Consider the following 17,543-nt stretch of genomic DNA (forward strand, 5'->3'; position numbering starts at 1 on the left):
CAATAAAACCATGCTAAATCTCCTTTTAACTTATGTACATGGCAAATACCAGTAAAGTCACTGTATTTTTAACACGAATCACCACCACATTCTTTACACCAGACGATTATCCGTCGCACCTGCCTCCTCGCCTCTCCCCCTCCGGCCGGGAGGGTGCTGAGGGGTTAAGGCCGGGCGGGGGCGGAGGCAGCGCCGCCGTGGCTCGCGTTCCAGCGGGACCGGCCAGGCGGCGGGGCTGAGCGCGGCCGTAGCCTTGCAGCCGGGCGGGGGGATGTCGCAGGGGCCGCCGGGCGCGGGGCTCCTCAACGACCTGTCCGACCACTCGCCGCGGGTGCGCAGCGCCGTCGCCGAGCTGCGGCGGCGAGCGGAGGCAGAGCCAGGCCAGCGCTGGCCGCAGCCCCTCGCCGACGCCTTCCTGGTGAGGTTCCTGCGCGCCCGAGACTTCCACCTGGACCTGGCCTGGAGGGTAAGGAGGGCCGGGGGAGCGGGCGCCGCCGGTGGCCCCCCGCGGCGCTTCGGGGGTCCCACCGTCCGCTGAGGTGAGGAGGGGGCGGCGGCATCTCCCCTTGCGTGGCTCCACCGGGACTCGCTCCTCACTGCCGCCGGGGCGCCTCGCCTGAGGCCCAGGGATATGCCGAGGCACGGGGGCGGCGGGAAGGTTGGGGGATCGAGAGGCAGGTGGGGGGTTATGGTGGGGGGCGGACGGGTGAGTTGGGCTGCTTGGGTCGGCCGAGGCCAAGCACGGAGTTTGAGAACGTCACTAATTGCCTGTCACGCGTGTCCTCAGCGGTATCACGGCTGGCTTCGTGTAGTCTCGATGAGGTAACATAAAGGTTATGCTAGATGTGGTATAGTCTATACGTACCTTATACGTAGAGGTTAAGGTAAGTGTGGTAAGGTCACAACTCTGGTCAGGAAGCAGTATCCTTTAACGGATATCCCTATCATGCTTACCAAACTCAGGTTTACTCATATGAGTAATGATACTAGTTTCAGTACAGATTTATAATTACTCTAACAAAAAACAATGAGTAAAACCTTACTTTCTCTTGACATTTAGTCATTTACAACACTACTTTCAGGCTTTGGTAAGTTTTGGTACTTTCCTGGCTGTTTGGCCCTTTGCCATACAGATAGCGTGTGCGTATTTTTAATATCCACAGGTACAAATTGGTATTAATTGTTTCTTTTTTTACAGAAAGACTGACAACTACTAACTCTTCTGAACTTATTTCCAAATCTTCCCAGGGCAAAAGCATTTATTTGCTTGTACCAACTGGAAACTGTGTTTTAGTGAAATTCGATGTTCATGACACAGCATTGCCCAACAGACCTCACCTTTTAGTTTCTGACTTCTCTGCACTGTATTTTCCAAGTTTAGTTACCATAACAGAAAATTGTTTGCACATGGATATATTGCAGGATCAGGGTAGCTAAACAAGAATGTGAGAAATTACATTAAGCCCTTAATCACAATCTTTTCATTTGGCTCATAAGACTTGCATCATAGCTTTAAACCTTTCTTTGTCAGCAGAAGCACTAGCAAGTCAAGTCAGATTCCTTTCGATATTTATAGGTCTTACTTTTGCTTGAAGTTCATGAGATTTGTTTGTATCAGATGTGCACTAACAGTTGTAGGACCATGCCTTTTTCTTCTTTTCTAACAAAAGCTACTTTGTTTTCCTATATTCCTTGGTTCCAAAAAGTAGGGCTTAATGAAGACAATATGTGCTCCTAAATACGCACTCCTAATTGCATTGCAATTGGTTATTATTGATAATCCTGTAGACAGAATAGTGGCACTTCAGAATTTGGCCCGTACATGTCTGCGCTTTCTTGTGATTAATTGTGAGATGTCTTGTAGGCAGGACTAATCTTCAAGAGTGTGGAATCTAAGCTAGATTTAGAGGTGGAGTCTATGAAGTAGCAAACTTCCTATACTCTTCTTGAGAATCAGTCCCTTAGGACTGGGGACCTATTTTGGAAGAATTAAGTTTTTTCAGAATTTCTGAGTCTCCACAGGCTGCTAAGTTTCTAAATTTGTTGTTTGGATCCCTCTTTGAACTAAGAGATTCTTATGTTCAAAAACAACCTGTGTTTAATTTTTCTATCTAGAATTTCAGGTCTCCAAATGCCGTAGCTACTTGTACTTAATCTTCCACATACCAGCTGACACTGATTTCTAGGTTACTCCTCTTACAGCATGGGAGAAAAGAAGTGCTTTTTTATTTTTTAAAAGGAATGTGTTTATCTGCAGTTGGTATATTAAAGCCCAAGACAATTATTGTGCAAAAATCTGTGGTGGTCATAAGATGTATATTCATCTAACCCAAGACTGACCTCATGCAGAGGTTATGTTAATATTTCATCCTAGACAGAGCTCTCCTGCCATCAGTCCAGACAGTGGCTTCTCCCTCCGGTTCTCGTTTGTTGTTGCCTCTCAGTTTGGAGTTCAGGCTGATACAGTCCCTTTTTGCCCACTGGGCTCCTGTGTACTACTGCATGGTATTTCTGGAGCAGCTAAGGGAGAATCAAAGTTTGTGGCTCTGTCAGTGCTTATAACCAAAGGTCTTCAAGATCTTGTCAAGTATCTTTCTTAGTATGGGCTTATACTTAGCCTTAAATATGAACCAAGAGTCTGGCAACTGACCAGACTGTTCATTGATGCCTCCCTGGTTAATACTTGACACAGATTTATCTGATTTCAATTTATCAACATTTGGAAATGCTTCAGAAAAGAATAATCAGACCTTGTGGCAAGACATTCCGTTTCAGAATCCTTTATGATGACTCATTCTGACAGCAATCTTTACATTTTTCCAATGGCAATTCCAGACTTGCTTTCAAGTACAGATGTATTGATATATGTCATGCTAGAAGAAAATCCACCACTGAAACCACTGGAATTGAAGAAGAGCTAGAACTGTCTGTATTTTTTAAAGCCAATGATTATTCAATTGAGCTCAGTAACAGACTGTTATCAAGTTAGAAGAGAATTCTCTTTCTGCATTTTGAATCACAGGAAGGATTAAACTTGGCCCAGTGCTTTATCTTAGAAAGGGGCTGGAGGTATATGCATGAACCTGAACCACTTAAGTACATACTCCAGAAGAAAAGGTGAAGTTAGAGCAGATAACTTCAATGACAGGATTTCAAATGCGTAAATGTTATTGGTTAGAAAATGTTATATCAGTCTACATGAAATAGTGGCAGAGATTTGTCCCTAGGAATGAAAAGGAAGTCCATTGACACAGACTAACAATAACCGTCAAACAATACAACAAACCTTCAATACGCAAATAAGACATTTTCTTGTCCTGTGAAGACTTCTAGACAATACGTGCCTACCTACTGAAAAGTAACACTCAGAAGGAACAGTGTTGTATCATTACAGCATCTTCTGGGCCTTTGTAATCCCTGTTAGAGATAAAGGTGTGGGTGAGATGCTAATGCCGCAAAAGTTTTCAGTCCGGATATAGATTCATACCTGAGCTGAGCATGTTCTTTGCTCGTTAATTTGTGCAGATACATCCACCTACTATATATGCTGTAAACAGAAGCAGGGCCACAGGTCTCCATTAATTGTTCTAAAGCAATTGCTTTATATATTTCTTTTTTAAGGTACCAGCTCTGTGTGTATGTTTGACTTCGTTGTTGTGATGAAAAACAGTCACTCGGATTCAGTAGTGACATGTGAAATCTGGAGAACTAGCATCTCCTTTCCTCCATAAATCTTTTTGCCTAGTGCATTTTATTATGTCCTTGTATTACATTCCACAACTCTTTTATAAGACTAATTCTCAGTGACTTGGGGTACTGTCTCTTTATACTTGAAGTAGATTATACTGTGGAGCAAAGAATGAAAATCTTTGAATTCAGTAAAAATGCAACATTGAAACTCTGTGCCAAGATGGGTTTTCATAAATACCACTTAAACTTTTGTAAGCATCATTTTTATGGCGCTCAAAACTGTTTAAATATCTAGTATCCTTTTAGGAGTTCTGGTTGATACAAGGGTATATAGCTAGACTTTGTCTTTGCTCTGCATTTGACTTACGGAGGAATCAAGACTTCCTAGTGGCTTGTACTGCAAATAAGTTGCTTAAAATAACTATGATGTACAAGTATTGTTTTCCATAGTGTCAAACACACTGCTGAGTCTCAGGCATTACCTCTGAAGATCTTCACATCATTCAAATATAAATACCAAGTTTAAATGTTACTTGGCTGCTTTTCTTCCATCGATACAGAGGGATTCCTCAAAAAGGATGGAAGAGCCCCCGTTAGGCGCTCTGGGCTGACTGTTGAGGAAACACAAATCAGTCAGCCAGCCAGTCTTCCCTTTGTGCTAAGCCAAGTGTCTCAACTTCTGCATGTGCCAGTCTTTTCCTAACTGTCAAAGAGGTAATGCGTGTGGAATTGGGAAGTCCTATGTCTCTATAAATTCTTTGTCTGTGTATACCATATGTTTAAATTCTGTGTGTGCTATAGACACATATATAAAAAAATATAAAATATATATGCACAAAGGTGTGTGTTTGTGTGTGTGTATATATGTTTATATTCTAAAGTTTGAGCTGTTGGTTTCTCATCCAAAGATTGCCAATAGAAAACATGTTTTTCCTAAACATGTACGTTGAGTACAGCTGCTGACACAGTAGAGCCTAATTCTGTCTAGCATCCTTGTCAATATGAATAGTTATTAATCAAGAAAAAAATACTAATTTAAATGTACAAATACCTTGGTTTCTATAACAAGCATATTGTTTTCTTGTTCTTTTAATTCTAAGTAAAGTACTAAGTTCACTTTATTTTGTAGCACATGAATCTTGGATTAATCAGTAACTTTATCATCTCTGATGTTCAGAAATCTGGAACTATCCCCAGCAGACCTCAGGAAAAAACTCTTAATTAATGCTTAACTCCAGACACTGGAGCTTTTCATCTGGCTTTCCCCATTTATTGAGTTATCTTGCATCTATTTTCAGATGCTGATCAGACGCTACATAGTTTATTCAGTTTGTAACTGGTAATTATACATTGAGATGTTTCCGTTGTAAGTAAATGAGCCATTTTTTTGTACTAGGTAATGAATGCTCTTGTTTTTCCTGATACTAGGTTGCTTCATCTTCAATATCCAGACTGATTGTTATATATAATATTTATGTTTTCCCTTGAAACTTAAAAAATAAAGTAAAACTGTAAGTACCCACTGCTAGTTTCTTAATTCTACTATATGTTTAAGGATTAGTCATGTAAGTAGCTATGTGTGACTTGAGTACGTCCAGCTGCTAAGAAAGGGATTGTTTACATAAGTAAAAAATTACAGAATATGTCCCAAAACTACCTCTAGATGATGTGGAAGATTATCTGATGCTAACCTTTACTTCAGCTCTAAATCATTTCAGGTAGTTAGATTAGGTTTTCAAAATCTGAGAACTCTTCAGCACTTCATGGCTTTCTGGCCAAGTGAAGTATATTTGGAGCTTAGCCATGTTATGTGTCTAAAAGATGTATCACTTGCCCACATCATGGAAGGTGTCAGAAGTATTCCGATTATGTATTTACTCTTTAATGGACTTGCCATTTTCTCTCAAGGTCCAGAATTTAAATCCTTATTTTCAACTTAAAATGTAAATATTCATGAAAATGAGAAACTAACTATACTGACAAGATAGGATTATTTAGGGTATTGAATGAATGTATCATTTTTATTCTCATCTTGGTTTTGGCAGGCAGCACTTCAAAGAGATGTTTAAGATATTTATGCAATTGTTAATTAGGTTCATTAAGTTGTGGTACAACAGATTTTAGAAGAAGAGGGAGAAATGACAAAGCTGCAGATGTTTGCATAGTTGTTTTGAGGGTGTTTTTGTATTTTGCTGCTGTTTAAGTGTCTGTATTGGAAGGACCAAGGAGAAGAACACAGTATGTTGACAGTGCTGTCTGGTTGGCACAAAGCAGTTGGGATTGCTTAAACGGTGCCCTTTGTAGAGAGTCAAGCACTAACAGAGTGAGATAATCAGAGTACCTCAACAGGCCTATCTTTGCAATCATAGTGCAGTTCTATTCCACAAATTAACTTACTCTCCCCCCCCTTTTTTTGTTTGTTTTTAAGTTAGCCTGTACTAGAACTGATTCAATGCAGACAAAAGGCTTCTCCTAAAATTCTCCCAATGGTTAAGTGTTTGTTTCTATGATGTATGGTTTAGGATGAGGCTTTTATCAACTTTCTCATTGCCAAATCAAATGGGATTCTAGTGTGGCAGATGAACTTTTTCATTTTTGTACCTAAATACATATTTATAGGTGCTATTTCCATGAAAGATGTAGATAATTTCTGATCATGTATCATCTATTCGTAAGTAAATTCTGCTGACAAACTAATGCCTTATAAATAGTTTCCTCATGACAACTTGAGAGACCTTTGAAATAATTCAAGACCTTCATCTGAGCAGAAAAGCCTTAAGCTGAAGAAAAAGTACATATTTTATGTAAAATGATACAAGAAACTTGAAAGTAGAGGGAAGGGTAAGAAATAAGACTAATTATCTAATATAAGCATACTATGAGGTGCAGGTCTCCCTCCAAGAGTCCATAGGTAAGCAGCAGCATAGCTGATGCTGTGATGTTCCAAGGGATGAATTCAGGATCCACTGAGATTCCTTCTGACCATTCTTTCTATGAAAATGGTGAAGAAAATGATGCTTGCATAGTTACAAGAAATTTGTAATTTATTTAAGGTTATGTTTTATTAGTTGGAGCTGACAGTTCTTTTAACTTTAATGTTCCTGTTGTGACAGAGTAATTGAGAAATGAATAAAAATTAATTTCCATTAACAGAAATTAACAGAAATAGAAGACTGTTGGTTGTGCTTTCATTGTGGTGAACACATTTCATTTGTGAAACTGTGCTCAGGATCAGATCGGGTTTTGCTGTTTGATGAAATACAGTAACAATTTGAAAGGCTAGCCTGTGCATGCTATTTTTAAGATTTAAACTTACATTTTAGTTTGTTGTGAAACAAGGTACTGAAAAATTCTTCAAAGGAGCTAAGAGTATCAGGTCTTGGGTTAGAAGTCTAAACCGTAGCTATTTAGGAAACTTTAGTACAAAATCTAAATTACTTGCCATAGTTATCCCTCTACCCTCCAAACTCCATGCTAGAGAATTTAGCATGGGTGATACAGCAGAGGCAGAATTTAGTTGATGAATTGAGAGAAAGCTTTTTAGAAGATAGTCTTGCATAGCTTCCCACTTACCTATGCAAAATGTCTTAACTAAATTTTAGTTGTAGGGCATAGCAGTTAATTTTCTCCACCACCACTTAATATTAAAGGAGAAACAGTAGTTAGACTTGGAAATTAGAACTACTGCATCACCAACTTAATTTTTCATGATCCACCTCTAAGATGACCTTTCACACTATCACCTGTAATTCCTCTACTTAGATGTTACCTCAGAAAGGAATGCCTTTGACTCTTCCTTAGAGTTAGGCCATCACTGTTCAACACGCAGCTCTTCCTGTGCCTTAGACATACTGGTTTATAATGCTGCCTTCCAGCCTTAGGAACCAGGGTGACCACGTCTCTGATAATGGACAGGATCTCTGTTTTAGCAAAACAGGTTCTCATTATTTCCACTCCAGGGGAGGGAAATTGTCTAGTGGGTAACGGACCCACTACATTGCTATATTCTGCCATTTCCAAGGGATAGGAGGGACTTTGAAAATGTTCTTTGGGTATGCTGATCATCATACCTGTTTCAAATAGTAAACTGGAATTATTAATGACTGTGTGTACGAAATGTGCCCATACTTTGGCAGGGGGGTGGGGGGGAGGGGGAAGGTGGGTGAAGGAGAATGTTCCTCTGTAAAATTTTGCACGTCTAAACTCAAGAAATCCTGAATGAATCTGATGCAGTATCAAACTGAATAACCCTAAAGGTATTCTGAGTAAGAAAACTTGGGTTTAGGTGTATTTTATATAGGAACTATAGGCTTTTTCTACATATTCCATTTTTTTTTCTGACTGAAAATGACTGCTGCAGTCCATTAACAATTTGACAGGGTTCTAAATTCATCATAACTCACTCACTTATTTGATCCAGTATAGCAACCTTCTGCTCCTAGGAGTGATTTGCTTAAAATACACAATGAAATTATAGCTAATTTAATGAATTAAATCTGACTGTAACCACATGTTGAAAACATATTTTTAACTGTGCTCTTCATACAATACCTGATGCTTACCTGACATCCACATTTATTTCTTTCCAGTTATTGAAGAATTACCAGAAGTGGAGAATTGAATGCCCAGAAATAAGTGCGGATTTACGACCAGCTTCTGTTCTTGGTCTTTTGCATGCTGGCTATCATGGAGTCCTGAGATCAAGGGACCCACATGGAAGCAAAGTTCTAATATACAGAATTGGTGAGTGAAAAAATTGCTTGGACCTGTTTCACACCTGGCTCTGGCACTGCTGTCTTTGGTTTGTCCTGTGGTTTGTTAGGGGTTTTTTGTTTGCTTTGTTTTGTGATTTTATTTTTTTTTAATTATCACAATTTCAGAAGCAAAATAAAAGTATTTTATGGGTACAACAGATAATATCAGAATGTCTGAACTAGAAAAGTAACACGTTCACTGTTAGAAACACCTTTACATTAATATAAAAGTGAGTTATTGAGCTGTAACAGTTACATCACTTGACATATCTTGGTATGGCTAAAGCTGTACAATGCTTTGTGAAGAACTTCTTTGCTTTTTAGTGGAATTCTTGTCTGCATTGACAGAAGTCTTAAATTTAAAAGCCTAAAACTTTTCAGAATATGTGGTTATTTCGGTTTGAGTGTCCTAACAATTATTTGTTTTGATGCAAATTTTCAAAGCCATGTGCTAAAACTCTGGTACTGGTGCAGATCCAGCACAGGGGGGAAAACAGAAAAGAACATGTACACCTAGTCATGTACCAGTGTTCATTTTAGATGCGGATGTGAAGTTCACTGGGTTTTTGCTGTTTACAGGTAGCCAAAGAGCCCTATCTGTCAACACTGTTGAGGTCCTTGGTTTGTTTGATGCACTCCCAAAAGTCTTTTAAAAAAATAGAGTTAAATGATCATGTGTTACCATATTTCTCTGCTTGTTTTGGACAGATATATTATTTTTGCTAACTTTCAAAGAATCATTTTATTATCAGCTGGTCTAGTAGGAAGTTTTGCTCTCTGAAGCTTTCATCTAGGGTTAAGGCTCATCCCATGCAATTTGTTGCATAGGCCTCAGAAAAACAAGGGGGATTCACTGAATCTTGGCAGAATTACTGTATGGAAGAAAAATTAAATGAATTGATTGGATTGATGACCTTTAGTTTCTGCTAGTGTGACTGTTAATGAATTAAGCTGTTCTTGTCAAAACCTTGTACTGAAGACTACAGCCATAGGTGGAACATACTATATTAGGTGGCATCTACAACCATCTACCGTTAGGTGGTACCATCTACAAAAAGAGTTTAAAAGATGAGTGACATAGCAGGCACACAAAATACCTTTCTGTACTGGCAAATCTGTTTATTTCAGGACCTTTGATATTGCTGGTTATTTCTTGTTCCTGAGAAGCATATTAGAAGCAGTAGCAAGTACAATTTTATACAGGTGTATGTGGTATCCTCGTGGTAATGCAGTGCAATCTATTTACTCTTCAGGACAATGGGATCCCAAGTTATTTACAGCATACGATGTGTTTCGTGTAAGTCTCATCACATCTGAACTCATTGTACAGGAAATTGAGACCCAGCGGAATGGAGTCAAGGCTATCTTTGATCTTCAAGGCTGGCGATTTGCTCATGCATTTCAGATCAGTCCAGCAGTGGCCAAGACAATTGCTGCTGTGCTCACAGTAAGACGTTCTGCTTTATGCTTCTTCATTGCTGTAACTCCCAAATTTTCATCTGTTGGTATATCTTTCAGCTATGATAAATTTTCCTTCCTTAGACTTCCTTAGAGTCTATGTAGCTTGAAAGAACAAAATCTTAAATCCATTAAAAGTCAGATAGCTCGGGCAGAAGTTGTGCTTAATTTGCCTTAAATATGTTCTTGTATAGCAGTGAATGTCTTTTAACCTCTGATGTTTTCTAAGAACTCCACCGACCTATTAAAAGAAATGAGTGTAAGAGTAGATGAAGCCCAGTTTTGTAAGTATCTGTGTTTGTTACCCCGTTTCATCTCCTCTCTTCCATTCTTTTGTGTATTAACTCAACATTCAAAAGTCTTTTCCTGAGACTCAGAGAAGTTGAAAAATAGCATGCGCTAAGAGTTAAAAGCAAGACAGTACTAACTTGTTCCCAGTAGGGATGATGCTACCAACAGAATGTATGTTTATGTTCTGCTTGCTTTTTGCCCCCTAACATGAGAACTATTTTGTGCAACTCCTACCTCACCTCCTATTTTTCACAAAACTGGTAGGGACTTTACTGTCTTCGAGATTTGTTCCTTTCTGTCAAATTTGGTTGAAATTTGCCAATGGATTTGAGAGGGGGGGAAAAAAAAAGGAACAAAAGTTAAAAAGAAAGGGACAGAGAAATAACAGGCAAGCTACAGTGTAGTCCTGTAATCCCATTTTCCTACTGAAACAAGGTTGAAAATCAGTAGTAATGAAACTGTTAGCTTGTGGCGTGGAAATAACCCAGGGAGATAATCTCTTGCTCTGTTTTGGTATGGTTAATACGTGAGGTTCCATCAAAGCTTAGTCATTGAACTAATATCGTCAGAACTTCAGCTGTTCTTCCTTTTTTGGTATCTACTGTAAACTTCAGTGAAACCAGCAGGTATTCTCAACTTTTCGCATCTAGAATAAGCACTCTTGATGTTCATACGATTCTGGGCCAAATATCATGAGAACAGGATGTGTGAGAGTGTTTCAGTTGATTCCTGATTTCTGAGGTACTAAACAAGTTGCTAGTAACTTTTAACCTTGAAGTAGAGCAGAAAGGAGGTAGAATAGGATTTGCAGTTACGTCTAAAGGTTTCAATCCATTATCTTGAACCAGGAAATTCTTCAAATTTGGTGTTTCCACCTTGACCTATTACAAATTTGTTGCATGGTTTTCAAGCTTCTAAACATTTGTTATAGCTATTGAAAAAAGACAGAAAAAAATTATGTTTCCAGTGTTCTTTTCTAAGAAGAGAAATAAGTTTAACTTTTTTTTTTTGATTCCTTTCATCACTGTAACTGGGTTCATATATTTCACACAGAGATTGTCTTAGTGTTGTTCAATGTGCTTGTAAGTAAAAAATGAAGGAACCTTAGTTTCATTCCTACGTTTTCCTTAAGAAATGTCTTGCAAATTACTATCCTGTATGAAGAAACAGAATTTAATAGAAAGGAAATACATACTAAGGAAAGGAAAGCATAGTAAGATTAGTAAGTGACATTATTTTGAAAAATCTGTTACCCCAGGCAAAACCAAATTGTTTTGTGAAAAACATGATGATAGACTTTTAAGTATATGATAATGTATAATAACATGCAGTAAAACCTATAATCTGATAGTTTTAAGGTCTTTATCATACATTAAAATCTAAAAGGAGTTGCCCTCATAGAAGAGTGCATGAAATAATATGAGAAGAGCTACTGTACTAGTGAGGAGAAATGTTTGTGAGAAGTACCATTTTTATAAGCAGAAAACCTCTGGTTGTAGAGGTAGTGTCAGTAGAATATGAATGGAAGCTATACTTTTCCCCATTGCATAATGCTGTCTTTGAGCACTGCTGTATTTTAACTTTCAAAGGTTTGGGACTTCTAATTAATCTTGAATGCAAGTAGAAGTATTTCATATTATAAAGGCTGTATAGCAGATACAATTTTTATTTTCATTATGACAGTAACTGTGCTGTAAAGTTGAACTTCTGGCTTGGGCAAATTTCCAGTAATTTCAAGTTTTGTCTCTAAATTACAAATAGAATTTATTTAACTTAAACTTAGTAGCTTCAATGGTTTATATTTATATATATTTACATATTATCCTTCAGGCTGTGAATTGCCAATGAAGGCACATAGCTAGATAGCTTTTTGGTAAATTAGCAGCAGAATTTCTGTTGCGAAGAGTTGTACTGCTGAAGAAGGGCTGAGCACAGGCTTTGTGTCCATTACTTATGTGCAGTTTGGTGAGGGATTTCTTGTTTGGTTGGTTGGTTTGTTTGTTTGTTTTAAAATAGTCTCTCCTCATACTGCTTTTCTTTTTCCTTCTAATGGGAGGAACAAGATTTGATTTTTCTAAGTGTTGTTGGGGCAGTGTAAATTAAGAACACTCTGAAGTGCAGAAATTGGCAAGGTCGGGGGAGTACTCTTACCTATGGACTTGGTAGTTTTCACAGACTTGTCCTTAACACTAGGGTCTTTTCAATAATATTTTCTTTTTCTTATGGTGTTTTTCATGTATTTTGACAGGATTCCTTTCCACTAAAAGTTCGAGGTATCCACTTGATTAATGAGCCTTTATTCTTCCACCCAGTCTTCGCTCTAATTAAGCCTTTTCTCACTGAAAAAATAAAGGAGCGGGTGAGTGCACACAAATATTTCTTGCTATCACAAAACCCTTACATGTCAATCTTCCCTTAGAAGGCTTCCCTTAGGATCTGGTACTCCTGAGCGCCGAAGAGCATAAATCATTTTTGTGTGTTAGTGCCATACAGGCCTCCAGAATCTGATTGTAAAGCATTTGCAGTTGTCAATAATGTGAAAGTTGCAAGTGGTTGCTGTTATCACCACTCTAAAGATAAAAAACACTGTGACTCAGAGAGGTTAAATAATTTGCTTGATGTCACACAGCAGTTCTTCTGCAGAACTAGGAAGAAATAGGTCCTGGATCTCCCAGCACTCTGCCTATAAATGACAGTGAGAAATTGTCACTGAACAATGATGTTATGTTCCCAGTTGTGCAGAATTAGTAGAACACAACTTTTTAGTTCTGAAAGACCTGCAGAGGCATTTATGCATCAAAAATAGGTCAGGCTTAAGTTCAAAGGTTTTTTTCCAAATAGCTTCTTAGTTCTTCTAAATTGTTTTGCAGTTTTAAATCTGAAAACCCTGTTTGTATTTGGATGCAGAAGCATGCCAAGAATTCTGGCTTGTTGTAGCATAGGAAGAATATTGGAGGTTTCAGCTGGCACAAAAAGAAGTACTGTGAAGTGTTAACAGCAGGACTAAGGTACAAATTAAGCAGCCCTGCCTATTGTTATTCCCACTCTGAAGCCTCCTGGTCTCAGCACATGAATCTTGTGCATTTGCAGTAGCCACTGCACTCCAGGAGAGTAGATCCAGATTTTTCTGGTCACTGTTAGCTGTTATTTGCCAGTTCCCTTTTCCTAGCATGTGTGTTTTGTTATGGGAGTGAGGCAAGATTGTTTCTGCCAGCTTTGTGCTGTCCCTCACTCTCAAAAGATGATTAAAAAAGGGTGTATGTTCCTGCAGCCTGATGCTGTGGCCCTTCTTCTCTCACATTAATACCTGTGAAAAGAGTCCTTGTCACCTGATTCAGCTCAGAATATCTTGGGCTGGAAGTCAAAAAACAGAAAAGAGGGCAGGTGAACAGTAAAGGCATAAAAGAAAACAAACCAGATATCCCAGTTCATGGAATGGAGCAGAATTGGATTGGCTTGCCTCCTGCCTTAGGGGTTAGAAGTATGATCTGAAAAAAAACAAACACCTCTAAGGGCCAGTTCCCCATACCTCCACAGGAATAATTACTATTCACTCATTATCTTACTTCCTGATGAGGAAGTGTTAGATAAAAGGCAGCAAACTACCTTTGAGTGCATATTCTTGCAGTCTTTGTGTAATAATAATTGCAGAAAATACTTGTCAGGTGTTAATAAGAGGCCTATAAAAGTGTCTGACTGGAAGTAATGAGTAAGGCTTCAAAATAGCTACAATAAAGCAAGAAGAGAAGAACCAAAACTACAATATTACAAGGATTAAAGTGGAGGAGTAGTCCAAGATCTAATTTCAGTTGGAACTGAAATGTGAGGACTGAGATATAGATTCTTTTGAATATCCTCCTTGGCACCTGTCTGAACCTACATACATACTACATAATGTTGTTTTTAAATACATGTGTCAGGACCAGATAATACTGGCCAGGAGCCAAACGCTGTTCTTTTCTGAGAAAGGACTGAAAAGCAAGTACATGATACCTATCATGACAAGACCAAACCCCAGTCTTCCCATGGTTTAGCTCACTTTAGCTGTTCACAGGTAGTGTATATCTTCACCAGTGTCACTAAACCGGTCTGGAACAAGTGTGTAGTTAATTTTGTGCTCTCAGCTACATAAAATACAGTTCTCAGGGTGTAGTCTGTGCTTCATTGAGCAGGACAGAGTTTGAGCACCCATGGGAAACTCACGTGGTACTTCCTCCTTCATTTAAGGAGCTCACGATGAACAAGTACACTTGTTTAGTCAAGTCAAGCTGGTGGCTTCAGCTCTTGCACTGAATATCTTTGCTGCCTCTTTTCACTCAGTAGTCCAGCATTCATACCAAGTAAATGCTTTTTCTATTTTGTCTTAGGTGTATATGCATGGAAATAACTACTTGCAGAGCCTGACTGAACACTTCCCGGTCAGCATTCTCCCACAGGAATATGGCGGGGAGGAAGTCTCCATTGAAGAGCTGGCCAAGGAATGGACTGACTTTATAATGGCATCTGCAGATTATCTTAAGAACATTTCTCTGGTTGCCCAGGAATAACCTTATTACAGTATTATATCAGTTCTTGAATACTGTAAGTGGACATAAGTTTAATATGAAATCTTTCATGTAAACTTGAAATTATTGTAAATCAAACCAGTATGTCTTTGCAGGGCACTGAGTATTATCTTGACTGCACTTCCATACTAACTGGAGTCTATCAGTACATCTGAAGAGATTAATGAATCCTACATACTTGCAGCTGATTAACTTGTATGCCAAAAAACTGAATAGTGCGTTGGATATCGGAGATTGATACTGCTTGTGTTAAGTCTTTGGAGACAACTCATCTGTAATAATGCAGTCTAGAACCTTAGGCTTAGCTCTTCAAGGCCAGGTTGGATGGGGTTTTGAGCAACCTCATCTAGTGGAAGGTGTCCCTGCCCCATGGCAGAGGGGTTGGAATTAGATGATCTTTAAGGTCCCTTCCAACCCAAACCATTCTATGATTCTAGATCTTAGCTTGTCAAAATAATAGGGTACAAAAAAGAACAGAATGTGAATGGGGTGGACTAGTTTGTTGCCAATTATGACTACAGGGCTAATCTACAGGGAGTGAAAAGAGGCTGCTTTTTGGATTGATTCTCAGGGAAAAGGGCTGTTTTGTTAGCTGGTGTCAAATTGAAAGCTAGTCAGCAATAGTGAGACATTTCTGTTAATCTTTGTGCTGCCTTTGCAGCTTCCCTTTTTGTGCTAATTAACACAGTAATCTCCCAGTTTTATAGAGGAAAACAGGGACAACACCACGTACCTATCCTTCAAAGGTATGAATCAGGAGGAGGAACTGGTACGAGGGTCAAAACAACCTTGAAAATTCTGATTTTCTTTCTTCAAAGAGATACTGTCTATGGATAAGCTACAAGCAACTCAGATTATCATCACCTTTAATTCTTACTATAGAGCACTACGGAGGTCAAGAGCTCTTGGCTGTTTGCAGTATCTGTTTTGGAGGGTGAAGTCGATTATCCTTTGTGGATCTGAACTTTAGAAATATCTGTTGTGTGGTTTAAGGGTGCTTGTAGGTCACTTCGGACCTCAGCATAGGAGATGCTGGGTATCTTAATTTTATTTTCAGAAAAGTAATTGGCAATTTGTCAGTCTGTCTTGTGTTGTGGAAGAAATGATTTTTAATTTCCCTTGAGCCCTCCTCTTTATTTCTGTAGGGGTAATGAAAAAAAAAAAATATACTTACTGAAATCAGATCACTTTTTTAAGGTACTTCATTCAGATGTGAACACCGCATGTGTGAAAGCTATCACTCAACTACATAGCAATATCATCCCGCAGTACCCAGTATTTACTAATCTAAAACGCTGGTTTAGTTTTCACTCAGCTTTTTGTTAAAATCTCTGTTAGTACACCAAGTACTAGAGTTCATTTACCCAAGTTTTAACTCTGCTTTGGAATAAGCCAGGGGGTCTTTGCATAAGCACTATATATTTAAGCATTCCATATGAATCTTTGTGTAAATGAATCCATAACAAGTGCTTTGTTTCTCAGGTAGCTAGAAATGCTAACTTCAGTTATTTTGGAATCTTTAGGACACTGGGATGTTACAGAGAAATGAGACTATTAAATCAGAAATGTCTTATTTTAGATTATCATTAATACTGCATTATTGCAAAAACCATTGGAAGCTATTCTTAACTAGCAAGAGGAACATCTGTGAAGGGCTCATAGAGTACCTGTTGGTTGTAGTTTCTTCTGCTGTGGTAAGGTCAATGCCAGATACAAAATTCTTTCAAAATTTTTAATACTAAAAATAATTTAAAATTATTTTTTCTTCTAATTTCCTCAAGTGCATTTTTCATTCTTCTCTTTCAAGATATCTTTGATATAGAGCCTAAATTTAAAGAAATATTTTTCAGATACATTTTTGTATATTCATATGTTTCCTATATCTTTCCTTTTCTCAGATTGAACTATTTTGTGATATAAAAGTTCCTTAAAAAGAGATGTTCAGCGAAGTGCTAATTCTTCTTTATAAGAAAATAAGTAGTCAGGCATCTGGCAATTCTTCAAGTGTGTAACTCAAGTTCCAAATAATTTATGAACTGGAGAACTGAAGCTATTGTCTTAATTTTATGCTCCTTCAGTTTTAATCCTTGAATGTAAATGACATAAAGGAATGAACCATGTTTCAGTGAACTGGAAAATTTTAAGAGTTTTCCTATGAAAGCAATCTCTAATCCTTACTAGTTTATGTAGCAGAGACCTCAGTTGATTGCATATGTATATGCACATGGACAAAACATAGCTGTTTTTATCTTCATTTGGACTACACCAGCTCTATAAATATCAAGTCCTGAATGTCTTAAAAAAAATCCTGAATCGATTATTAAATGGTAACGTGTATGCATAACAACAGAGCACTGAGTGCTGTTATTTTTTCATGAACTGTTAATTTTTAATGTTTACATGTTATGTAGCAGGTAGGAACTTCATGTAAGGGAGAATTGTAGTTGCTGCTAATAATAAGGACACAAGGTAATTCGAATATTTGCATAATAAATAGAAGAGGTATTGGTGGGTGGTGGTATGTCAGCTTTGAGGTTCAGGGTCAATAAAACAGAAAAGTGAAAATCTGAGTGCATTATTCTTCTCTAAGAATATCAGGAGTGCCTCTAAAAAATAAACCACCTGTTCAATGATGATGCAAATATAACGTACTACTGACTATAAGCACAATGTAATGCACAATGTTTTTTAAATTTTTTACTTATTAACATCATTGTATCAATAAACCTTTTTTAGTTGCACCAGCCTCGCCTGTCCCTTTTTAGTGATACAAGCGTTCCCTTGC

General features: G+C 38.2%; 1 protein-coding gene across 2 annotated transcripts; it reads left to right on the forward strand.

The window, feature by feature from the left end:
- Positions 1–246: 246 nt before the first annotated feature.
- On the forward strand, positions 247–17,499 carry TTPA (alpha tocopherol transfer protein). 2 transcript variants are annotated; one of them, XM_074818400.1, is made up of 5 exons: positions 247–466; positions 8,280–8,433; positions 9,698–9,891; positions 12,442–12,552; positions 14,561–17,499. In XM_074818400.1, exons 1-5 carry the CDS (start codon positions 272–274, stop codon positions 14,738–14,740), a joined length of 834 nt encoding a protein of 277 aa, XP_074674501.1. In that variant the 5' UTR covers positions 247–271; the 3' UTR covers positions 14,741–17,499. The 2 variants fall into 2 exon arrangements, with proteins under 2 accessions (XP_074674501.1, XP_074674507.1); XM_074818406.1 differs by lacking the exon at positions 12,442–12,552.
- Positions 17,500–17,543: the final 44 nt, after the last annotated feature.

Source organism: Strix aluco, chromosome 1 (assembly GCF_031877795.1).
Source record: "Strix aluco isolate bStrAlu1 chromosome 1, bStrAlu1.hap1, whole genome shotgun sequence".
Taxonomy (NCBI): Eukaryota; Metazoa; Chordata; class Aves; order Strigiformes; family Strigidae; genus Strix; species Strix aluco.